This window comes from Heterocephalus glaber, unplaced genomic scaffold (assembly GCF_053883595.1).
Source record: "Heterocephalus glaber isolate CG9 unplaced genomic scaffold, H.glaber_assembly_v1.0 deba00001472, whole genome shotgun sequence".
Classification (NCBI taxonomy): domain Eukaryota; kingdom Metazoa; phylum Chordata; class Mammalia; order Rodentia; family Bathyergidae; genus Heterocephalus; species Heterocephalus glaber.
The window spans coordinates 38,416,525-38,428,854 of record NW_028258315.1 but is presented as its reverse complement, the minus strand read 5'-3'; the positions used below and the strand labels follow the sequence as shown (position 1 = coordinate 38,428,854).

General features: G+C 37.9%; 1 protein-coding gene across 37 annotated transcripts in view; it reads left to right on the top strand.

Annotated features, from left to right (window-relative positions):
* The window catches only part of Celf2 (CUGBP Elav-like family member 2), an 830,356-nt gene extending 818,526 nt beyond the window's left edge, over positions 1-11,830 (top strand). For 24 of the 37 annotated variants that reach the window (XM_087181290.1, XM_087181288.1, XM_087181297.1 and 21 more), the window contains 2 exons: positions 945-1,088; positions 4,245-11,830. In XM_087181290.1, the coding sequence (XP_087037416.1) occupies positions 945-1,088; positions 4,245-4,372 (272 nt within the window). In that variant the 3' untranslated portion in view covers positions 4,373-11,830. The remainder of the gene's footprint in view (positions 1-944; positions 1,089-4,244) is intronic. The other 13 variants (XM_087181286.1, XM_087181279.1, XM_087181282.1 and 10 more) reach the window with 2 other exon arrangements.
* The last annotated feature ends 500 nt before the right edge of the window (positions 11,831-12,330 follow it).

Here is a 12,330-nt window from a genome sequence, read left to right as displayed (position 1 = left end):
GCAGAATTTACTTCACCACCTCTGTGAGCTCCCTTTGCTCCTATACAATGTCCAAGAGACATCCAACCCTTATTCTCCAACTTAACTTGGATTCCTTATTTTTAACTTTTGGACAGCTCTTCTACTGGTGGGCAGAGAGTTCAGAGAGTGAAATTAAGAAGAACTTAAAAGACCTTGCTCCCTCCACCCAGTATAACTAAGAAGATCTCTCTTCTGTCCTTATTTCTGGTATTTGCTGGAAATGGATGGGTAAAGAGTAAGAGATTAGCTTAGCTCAGTCTGAGAAGCTCCATATCTACTGCACTCATTTTCAAGGTTAATTCCATGTGGTAGAATTCTTATCAAAGTTATGAGACTCTAACTACCTTTCTTTCCTGGGCATTGACTGACTGCCAGTCATTTCTAATAAAGATGATTATTATACTATATTGAGAGTTGGCAAATCAAAACTGGCTGGGTAACTGGGTTTAAAATGATTGAGAAATCTAAGCAGCATTGCTGCTATATTCATTATTCTAAATTGCTGCAATTTGCTTGGGATGCATAGAACATTCTCCTTTCCTCTAAGACAGTCTACATGTAAGAAAAAACAGTCACCCAGGAAAAACCCATGCCTAGATGCTCTACCCCTATCCTGCCTACTGCTACCATCTTCACCCCCATGAAGAGGAGAATCATAAGAATGCTAGCATGTAGGAAGTACATGTGACCCACAGAAGACTCTGAAAAGGAAGCTATGTGTAGCTGGTATCTTTTTGGAAATTAGAAAAATTAGAAGAATGAGTGCCTTCCTGAAAGACATGCCAGCTCTTGACATTTATCCATCTGTTTACTCTTACATAAGAGAAATGTTTAACCTACATGTTGTTAAAACATCCCTAAGAAGAGGCCTGGGCAACTAAGACTTGAGGGATACCTTACACTGATTTTTTCTTCCTCTTTAGGTCCAGAGGGGGCAAACCTCTTTATTTACCACCTTCCACAGGAGTTTGGAGACCAGGACATTCTACAGATGTTCATGCCTTTTGGAAATGTTATTTCTGCTAAAGTCTTCATTGACAAACAGACCAATCTGAGCAAGTGCTTTGGTATGCAAAAGAAACCAAGTTAGAATATTCCAGTAGGTTCCCAAGTGAGAGAAAAATGTGAATGATATTTTTGTAGTCAAGATAGGCCCTTCCTGTTTGTGTGTTGGGGGGAAGTATTTCTTAACTTCTGAATACGTGTAAGCAGATTTAGGCAAAGCCGTCTAATCAAAATAAAAGTGAAGTATCTGGGAAATTCCCTTACATTATGTAATATTCTATACTATATTCTTAAAGTGTTTTACTATATATCTAATAATTTTAAATTGTAGAGCAATAACCATTTCTTCAAGCCCTGTAAATTTAATCATAAACTTTTATCAGATTGAAATACAGTTAACAGGCTGTAGTTTAGTCTCTGTTGATATAGAAGAGTACTGCAGACACTTTGCCACTAACTCCTTATCCTCCTCCAGGTTTAATATGACTCAGACACCATTGTATGGGTCACATGTTATCCTGGGAGGCATACTGTTTAGTGCCTTGACATACACTTATATTCACAAGTACGGCTGTGGCCACATTGCAACTCCATGAACATAGGATGAGCAGTTGATGAATCTCATGGTTACACAGAGCATCCTGATGGGATTAAAGGTCAAGAATTTGGGCTTACAATATTGGCAGGAACAACATGAATGGACACAAAGCACAGGAATTATGCAGGTAGCCCAGCCTCTCCGTGCTGCTCAAAGCTAGCTGCATTGGCTAGTGTGGTTGTCAAACCATCCTTCCTCAAGCAACTGTCTCAGACTCTGACTCCTGTGGTACTGTTTTTTTTCTCCCTCCCTAAGAGAGTAAGAAAAGTTCACAGCATGTGCTAATGTTTTCACACGGGGAGGACAACATTCATTAATTCCATTCCTTTTTTTCCAACGCTTTGGCCCACAAAGAAGTTTAGGGGCCAGGATGTTCAAAGCACATATTACTCATGTGGCAAGTTCTCACCCAGTTTGAGTTACAGCATTAGCTTTAATCACTCCTGCAATTTAATAGTCATGCTGGTAGTAGGCAGCAACAGTAGCATAACACAAAATAGATATAGATCAGAAGAAACACATAGAATTGTATGTTTTAAGAAAAAATATTGAAGGGAGGCTGGTTCTCAAACACTTAAAAACTGAAACTTACAAGTTGGCACACTGGCAGTGGGTAACAAGTCCAAAAAGAATGTTGTGGCTTCTAAACCTCCATTATTGTAAAGTCTGTCTGACTTCGATGCCACCACCCAGGAAGGTCTGAGGCTCTGCTGTTAGAGGAATTAGTATGTCAACCATTTCGAGTCACTGTTTTTACCCTAGTGGGAAGGCTGTCAGCCCAAACCCATTACACTATTGCTGCTGCTGTGAGGACTATATATAGTCTTTTGTAATGGTTCATGGGAGTGAAATGGGAATTAAGTTGTTACATAAGGTATGGGTGAGCATGAGCTTACCTTTGGGAGGCTTTCCTGCACAAGATTTTGAGGTACCCTTTTTTTTTTGGTACCGGAGATCGAACTCGAGACCTTGTGTTTGCAAGGCAGGCGGTGGAACCACTGAGCTAAATCCTCGGCCGCCTTTTATATTTTTTTAAACAGATGAACAATAGTTTAGGCTTATTTAGAGATTGGAAAAGGACTGTGCTTTGTGGTTTGAGAGAATATTATCTTGAAAGAGATTATCAGTCCACAAACTACTTAACCAATGTGTTCATAATAATGCAAACTATAGCTATGAGAATCAGCAGACTATAATTTAGCAATAGGGGCTATGTTTTAAAGTTATATATAAAAAGCCTTAACATCCTAGATTTCTCAGTGAGCCAGTCTGTTTTCTTAGGACCGCATTTTGCTAGAGTACTAGTCATTAGATGATAGCCCCTTCTTTCATTTGTACCTGTTGGCTGGGTTTTGTTATCCATCTCACTCTTGACACATTTCCATTCTTTAGTCATCTTGCAACTTCTGGATAAAGACCCTGGGGGAAAGGCAGTCAGAACAGAAATCCTGGATTTGAGATCACATTTTAGGGGAATGAGAATTAATACAAAAGTAAACCATTTTTGCAAGACAGCCTGCCTGAAAAAACCTCTTCTGCTTTATGCTGTATGCCCATTTGTATCAGCTGAGGGGAAAATTCAGCTCAAAGTATATTAGTCCTTTTCTTTCTCTTCTAGTTTGTAAAGGAATTTTCTCTTTAGCATTAAAGATTAACCGTAGATAGATGGAGATAGCATATAACCTTCTGAGCAGCTGATGTCAGAACTGAAACCAAATTGGTGTAACAGCTTCCTTTCTACACTAGAAGTCTGTAGGAACTCTACAAGCTCACCACTTGCCTCAGCTTTAACTAAAGCTTTGCTTGTACTCCTTCCTTGGCATCGCCCCTCAATGTTCAAACAAACTATATGATCAGAATTCTCCTGTTTATGAGTCTCTTAAGAGCATCACTGGTTCTTTTTCAAAAGCATGCCTTTCCTATTTTCTTGGTGGTAATGGCTGCTGCAGCAAAAGATACTGGGAATTCTGTTCAGATGGGTAAGCTCTGAGCTATTAGACTATTTATTCCTATTTCTCAAGAAGACTTTGAATGGTACAAGGTAGCAGTTTTGTTTCTGTTAAATTTACTGGAGTTTTGAAAATGGAAGAAATAAAATAAAGTAAACATATATATATATATATTATCCCTGTATAGGAAACTGGAACGACAGTGAAGGTCTTTGGTAGTACATACCTTATCCAGCCCTACTTTAACTGTCCAGCTTTTAAGCCTCACATGGTTGGGACATGGGAGCTGCTGGGGCCTCTTTGAGCTCTGGAATACTTATACTACTGCTGATATGAGTAGTGCTCACTTACCTACCTGGGGTTCAAATAAGGAGACTAAAGTCATTCAAACAACTAAGTTTGAGATTTTAGTCTTCTGGGGAGGGGTTCGATTTTACATACCAAATTACCAGTCCAATTAGCTTTTTACTACTTTTACTCAGTGGACATTTCTAATGCTGTCCCTTAAACATGTCCCCTAAAATGTTCATGACACACCATAAGTTTAGTAGTACCAAATTGAGACTGTGGGACTGACACCTATTAGCATTTGCAGTAACACTATGCTAGCCATCCCTGAAAGCTTCCTCTCCATCCTGACTGCCTCCCTCCTTTCCCTCTGTATTTTCCAGGTTTCGTTAGCTATGACAATCCAGTCTCTGCGCAAGCTGCAATCCAAGCTATGAATGGCTTTCAGATCGGCATGAAACGCTTGAAGGTGCAGCTGAAACGCTCCAAAAACGACAGCAAACCTTACTGATCCTAACCCCAGAGGCTCCCAGCTCTTATTTTAGCTTTCTTAGGGTAAGTCCCACGAGCCAGCCTGTTCTCAACAGGGAAGGCAGAGGAGGACCACATTGCCAACTTTTACCAAGAGAGACGGTTATTTTTACAATAAGGCCTCCATTTCCCCCACTCATCCCCCAGTTTGCCATAAAACTTGGGCTACCTTATTTCTATTGAGTAAATTCCTCCTCCAGTTGTGCCACTGTATTCTCCTTTGTTTTGCAATTTGAATCTCCTTTTACCTTTTTTTAAATTTGTCTTCTTGTTTTTGCTTTTTTAAAGAAAAATATACACACAAATAAATGACATCTTGAGAATTTAAAAGGCAAACAAAAGCTAATGTGCAATTCTAACTCTGAAACCACTGGTGCCCCAAGAGCACTGCCTGGAGAATTCACCCCTCTTTGTCCGCGCCACCTGCCCCTCCGGAGGGCCCCCGGCAGCGTTTAGAGTAACGTGGTGGCCTAGCAGAGGGAGAAGCCAGGAGAAGCACTTAAAACAACACAAAACGTCTTTCCACTACATCGGTTTAAGAAGTAGGATTTTATTTTAGGGTTCAAAGAAACATGACACTTATTGGTCATATTGGTCATATTATTACACTGGTTGTCTATTTTGTTATTGTTTTATTTTTGTTTTTAGAAAGGATTAATGTAAAAAAGATTTAGAGATCTGTTTCTTAAAGCTACAGGGTTTAAAAATAAAATAAAAATGAGTGAAAATACTTGATGTTTCTTGAAAGATAAATTTAATAATAATAAATAAATACATAAATACATAAATAAAAAGAAAGCCACAGGCCTGTAAATTTTATTTGTAAAAAAAGCATTTCTATTTTTATACAAAATTTTTACTGCCTCAGAAATAATGGAAGTTATTTATTGCCTATTGTTAACTTATTGGGTACCTAAAGAGCAGTTCTCTGTCTAGCTAGAACCTTCTGAAGTAGTCTCTAGAGGAATTGTTCTAGGAATGGGCTTTTTTTCACGGTTGAACCCTAGACCTAAAGTTCATGCTTTATCCTCTTGTTGTTCGTATCTGTCTGATTATTTTGTTTGTAATTTCCATTATCTAGTTTACAGTTCAGTCGTCTGACTTCCCCATATGTCACCTTTGTTGAAACTGGACCCTCTCCCCTGTCCCTTGCCAGTCCCACACCCCAAAACACCCAGAATCCATCCCCTCTCACTCTCTCCAGATGGATTCTCTTGGGGTTTCATTGTGCTGTGGAAAAAGAGTGTAAGAAATGCAAATTATGTGAATGGCTCGTAGACTCCCTAAAGACCTAAGATTTGCATTAGTTTTTCTCCTGCACCTTTAAAAGTGATTTTGTTGCTGCTGCATAGATTCTGTGTAACTTTTTACTCTTCCTTGTTTTTTCCCTAGACATCTTCATGCCCGTTAGTTCATCGTTTGCCTAGCATGTCCCTGTGGCGTCTCAAAAAAAAAAAGTTTCATCGTCCCGTCATTGTTTCTGATGTCTTTCTGACCTCACATCATATTTGGTTCTCCTACTGACCTTTGATCTAGTTTGACCTTTGAAATTTGCATGTGACCTCATCTAGCTATGAATTCTGGGAAGTCAATGTGAAAAACATTGCTGCATTCATGCAAGACTGAAATTAGACAAATTAATTATAGGGGAAAAAAAAACCTGTGGCAAAAATGTTTCTTTCTTATTTTTTTTTCTTTTCACAAAACAGACTTGAAAGTATTATACAGGGATTGGCATTCTTCCCGGTCACTGGTAACAATAGCAATATGTGTCCAGGGACACAGAATGTTGGTTTCTAACAGACTACTTCCAAAAACAGTTTGAGAAAAAAACTGTCTGATTTTAAGTCTCTAGAGGTCTGTAGTTTTTACATTTTTCAGGCAGTGTAAAGTTTTTTGATAAGGCCATTTTAGGTGGCTCACTTTCTCATTAAGATATATATATAGAACCACTTTTTGTAGATTAGTATAAGAAAAATATTTACCCTGTTTTGGGGCAAATGCTACCTATTTGTGTCACCTTTTGCTGAACTGACTCACAGTTAGACAATCCATGGTTTAATGCACATGAAATTACCTATATTTTATACTGTTTCAATGTACAGGAGAAAGGTTACTGTAAACTGTGTTATGTTGGTGCTTCTGTGAATTAAGTTGTGGTTTCATCATGAGTCTTACGGTCTTAATGTTCTTTGTTGATAAGACAAGTTTAGAATTGGTTTACTTAAAACAAAAAAGAATTTCAAAAAAAAAGTTGTTTGCTTAAAAAAAAATTTCATGTGAGGAAAAAAAAAACCTATTCCAGAATAAGTTTTGTGTTGGCTTGTGAAGCATTGATGTCATTTTTTCTTTCATTGTGGACTATTTAGACGTGTTTGTGTTCAGCAAAATGTGATCTTTTTTTTTCTTTTAAAGAAAAAAAGTGAAAATATATAGTGCCAAATTCCAAAGGTACTTCCTTCCTAGAGCTTCAGTGTGTTTCTTGTGAGAAGTAATTTGATAACATGGGTATTTTATTATGTGTTTTGTATAAATCCCTAATATTTAAAAAAAAAAAAAGGTTAAAAAGTTTGTTAACTTGCTATTCTGTGGTCTTGTTGCCTGAAATTGTTATTGTTTGTTATTTCTCTATGATGTTTTTTGTAAGACATTGTATAAGTGCCCATGTCTCACTTTTTTAACCACTCTGCCCATCAATGCTGTGAAAGCAACCTCACAATGTATTTTCTTCATAATATATGGAAACCTCTAAGGTGAGAAAGTTTTGAACTTTTAACCCTTTCTACCCAGAGCTATCTGGAATGTTGGTAACTTTTTATACTGTCATCATTTGAATTTGTTTTGGGGTATTTATAATTTGGATATTTTTTTCCTCATGAGTTGTTTTATTTGTACTACTTTTTTATCCTTTGAGATCCAAATTGAAGGGGGGAAAACAATTTGTGACCTATAACATCTTTTCTTCTACTTGGATTATTCTTATTTTTTTTAAGAATCCCTAGTGTCTTGTGTTCCATTTAAAATTGTTGAGTAAATCCTCTGAGGGGAAAAGTAGGTAGATCCAGCCTCTAAATAAACCTTTAAAATGCTACATGCTTTTTGAGATCAGATTTAGTGATATGTTCTAGTCTAAATATTTTCAGATACCTTGCAGTTAAAGGATTTTTGGGGTGGGATAGTCTGAGGGATTGCTCTTGTTTCTTAAATACTCCTGACATGTTTAATCAGCCTTTGTGCTGGGGATTTTCTGACCCCAGTGGGTATCTCCTGTGTAAGCAAGGTATCTGGAACAAGAAGCCCACCGTCCTTTCTCTTCCTTTTTCATTTTTTTCACCTGAACATATTTAAAGGGGACTGGCCATATAAGTAGAGCTCTGTTCTTTACCATAGTCACTGACCAAATACCTAGCACCACTTCCTGCTGCCACTTTTTAAAAGTGCCATATTACTTTGACTTTCTGTGAACAAAAACCCTAATGTTATATCCACAGCCCCAGTCCAAAACTACAACCTTCCTAAAATCAGGCCCTGGAAGCTTCTTGGTCTCAGCTCCCTCTTCCTACTCACCCCCCCCGTTTGGTGTGTGTGTGTGTGTGTGTGTGTGTGTGTGTGTGTGTGATAGCCCTGGGATGGAAAGGACTAGCCTCTAATAATGCAAAAAAAAGAAAAAAAAGTTTCCTTCTTATAGCACATGCACTTCTAATTAAATGATTTGTATTATCTTCACACGTGTTTACTACTGCCGGGGCCTTCCTTCATCCTTTGAGGGCTATTTTGTACTTCCTGCAGCACTCAGCTTAATAAAAGTTATTGCACATGTCTCTCTCATGTATCTATTATATGGTGGTGTATAGATACATAGATAGAAACACAAGAGAACACCATCTGAATTTCTTAGACCATTTCATTCAGAATCTATTCATTTATCTAAAAGAAATTTTTTTTTGTTTTTTTCACTGAAGCAAACTGCCCTGCTTTTCTCTTACCCACCTGCATCTTCCCCAGAGAAAAACAGTGCAGCTGAAAAGAGGCTCAAAGTGGGCACTCTGAGTTGAGCGTTAATGATTTTGCAGGCAGCCAAGACAGTCCATTTAGGGGGAAAGTCCTTTTTTGTTTTGTAGGTTTTGGGGGGTTTTTTCGCATGTTTCATTGTTAAAGATAACCCTCCTCCAAGACAAACTATCCTTTTATCTTTTAATATCAAAAGAAAGCACTGCAAGGGTGCAAAGGGCCTGTGCCAGGAGGCAGAGCACACAGGAAGACTGCTTTTTCAAAACCAAGTGTAGAGCATAGTCATTTTAAACTAAATTAGAGAAATGTGATAAAATGCCAGTCCTCAAAGGCATAACAAGTTCATCTTTCTTTCACCATAGGGGTTATAGTTCTTTGGCTTGTGCTACTCTGGCATCATTTTACTGTTTCTGTTTTTATTATCTTAAGTGCTAATTAAAAAGAAGAAATAAAATTTTAAAAAAACCTGTAGTTTCATTACCTTTTTGAATAATGTCATACAAAAAATGTATTTGTGTTTTTGTGCTGTGAGAATTGTTGTTTGTAGATTAATAATATCATTTTGTTTAGTACTACAAAATAGTTTTTAAATACTGTCTGAGAAAAGCCAAAGTTAATGCAACCTAGTGGAAACTGTAAGACCATTTGAGTATTGTTTGTTTTATTGATGCATTTGGATTTTGTTGTTTGATGGAATTTGAGCCAAAAAAACAAAAAAAAAAAAAAAAAACGCAGGCTTTCCTATTTCTACAACTGATTGTACTTATGCATTTTGTACCAGTGGAACTTTTTATACTGGAGATTAAAAAAATGGTAATTTTTGTGGCTTACTCATGTGGGCCCCCTGACAATGACTGATTTCAAGTTTGATTTCTGGTTGATCGAAAGAAAGTTGCTTTTCTTTTGAGAATTAAAAACTTTGGCTTGATTTCTTTTTTCCCTTTGCTTATATCTAGCATTAGAATTTTGTCTTAAAATACAGCGGTAAGTTTCACTCTTTATTCTGTATTGTGCAGTTACACAATAAGGTAGTTAGAGTTAGAAGTACTCAGTCACTTTAAGTGGATAAATGTATTAGTTAAGCTTTAGAGGTTTGCTTTTTTGCTGTTTAGATCAAAGTTTTTTCTGATTCTTCTGTCCTCATTGTGAACATAACCGTGTAGTTGAAACAGTCAAACTTATTTTTGTAATGTATGTTATTGTGTGATGCGGTTTTTTGCTTCTGTCTCCAATATTAAACCATTTTCCTAATACTTGTTTCTCTCTCTGCGTGTTGTATTGTTGGTAGTCATTATATGTTGGTGATGCATCTACACACCTCACTGTTTCACGTGTTTTTTTTCTATATGTTGTGTAACAAAGATACAGTCGATTCCAGCTAAGTGAATATCTGATTTGAGGAAAGGGAAAACTACACACCAGCCACCTTTGATTTTTGTACAACAGCCCACTCTAACCACTGCTTCCAAGACTGATACACCTTTTTCTATGGTTCACCTAAATAACTGCTTACCGAGCTGGATTTGCCAAGACGGTTTTGACCATACAGGTTCATTTCACCTCTTCTGACCTCTCTCTCTCCCTCTCTCATAAATATATATTCATTATGTATGCAGTTCCTAACATTCACTGAAATCTGCTGCTGCATAACCGTAGAAGAGAAGCAGCAGATCTGAGGTTTGTTCTGTCTACTTCGAAGTCCAAAGGCACACACTGTAACAGCCAAGCTCATTCTAGAAACTGGTGACCTTTTCAACAGGTGAACTCTCATGAGAGAAAAAAAACTTAACTGGTGAACAGAAGATGTATAAAGGGTTAACCTTAAATCTACATGTTGCCATCAGTCAACTATGTATAGAAAAGTAATTTATGAGGTAACTGAATCCAGAGTCAGCATTAACTATTAAAATAGAAAAGAAAAATATTTCTCAGTGCTCAAATGGAAGTTCTACTCAGTCTGGAGGGGGAGGTGAAGCTTCTCACACTAAGATCCTCATAGTGTACTTTTTCCAAAGGAAAACTCTTAAGGGCATATGCATCCACACACCCTCCTGGAGGAACCCACAAGAGTAAGCCGTGTGCTCACTATCACCCAACACCAGTAATCAGAAAGAAAAACCATTCTTTATACACCCTCTGCATTTACAGGCCCTCCTCCCTTTTGTGCTTATCTTCTATGCTCAGGAATCTGACTGCTCTTAAAGTGCTCTTAAAAGATTCCATCCATGTTTGTTCCCTGTCTTCCCTCTTCGTTCAGATTCTCAGACGCACAAGCTCTGTTTGCCTCAGGCCATCCAGCACCTAGTGCCAATGAGATTTCTCCCTGCAGGTGCTCAGGCTCTCCACCCCCTGGTTTCAACTGCCCCTCTGGCCTCAAGATTGTAGTTTTTAGCTGGGCCAACAAGAGAGGGGCCTGGTGAGGTGGAGGAAAGGCGGCTCTTTCTCCCAGAGGCCAAACACTTCAGTGGTAGTAACTTCCTCCAGCTCCAAACCTGCACAGATGGGAGCTGACTTCTTGGCAACACTTCTGCTTTAAATTTCATCATAGCCTTCATCAATTTGCCTCTGGAAACCCACTGGTTACTTAGATGGCTAAAGATGTGATTTTTTCTTTCTTTTCTGGGGAAGGATGGGGAGGTAAGATGAGGGAGGGGAGACTGGGGGAAAAGGTTAAGCAAATTCTTTCCAAGATGCAAGTGTTTATTTCTAAAATATATAAGTAAATATAACCACCACTTGACACAAGGCAAAATACTCATGCTAAATAAAGGAAGGGAAAGACAAAGCCAGTTTTTGTTGTTTTGCAAATACCAAGTAATTCTCCAAAGAAGAAGATGAAAATGCTAGTTTCTTTAAGCCCTTATGACTGTAAAGTTGGTCCCTGCTTAAACTTATAATTTTGATTTTGTAAAACACCACTGCAGTGTGAGCAAGGTCTATCTATTTGCCATGCATGGACCACCTTGGGAAACCACAGAACCGTCAACATTTCCTTACTGATGGAAACCACACTCGTGCAGCCTACAGCAATTTTGTGTGATCCATGGGCTCAGACTCTTAGCTAGCAGGCTAGGAAACACAGTGAAGATAAATGTACTGTGAATCGTTCCTGATAAGTGAATAAAACATTGTGACCAAACAATCAGCTTATTCACTTATCAGGAATCGACTGTTCTGCTAATTCACTGTTTTTGTTTTTCATTTCTGTTGTAGTTCACTATTTTTGCTGTGTTCTGTTTTCTCCTCTCATGCTTGGGCAAAATCACTGGGAATATTATCTTACATGTGACCATGAAACGTTTATATCGAGTGAAAATGATATCTTAACAAAATCTATGCACTTGCTATCAGGAACACAATACTGGATGTGTCTTATATATATTGAACTATATAGTACTCGATTTCTTAAATAAAGCTTAAGAAAGGACTCTGTTGTGTGCAAAATTAATGTGATTATTTTTCAAAGCAGTGTTTCTAAGGGGTATTTTTGGTTCTTTTAAGTCTTGAGTGATACAGGATATTTTTCATTAAAATTATATCACTGGCTTTATGACTTAATATTCAATAAATTGACTTTGGAAACAAAATGGAGTGGGGGGAAATTCTTCTGAGTGCATTTTAGTAAGTTATCTGGAAAACCATCCGCTTACTGGTGTCCATGGCAATGTCTACCCAGGTGTTGTGCGAGGCCAAACAGCAATCCCTTCATCTGCAAAAGTTCACTAGAAAGTGTCCAGAGTCAACTCTACACTAGAAAACCCAACTGCCTTTCTGAGCTTCAGCTCATAAGAAAGGGGACAAAAGAGAAACACAGAGCCAAGAGTAATACTGGTTTGTGTCAGTACTTTGCCACAATGATGTGACACTAAAAATGTACCCTGCTGAAGAACAATGACCATTCTATTCAGGACCACAAAATAAGAGACA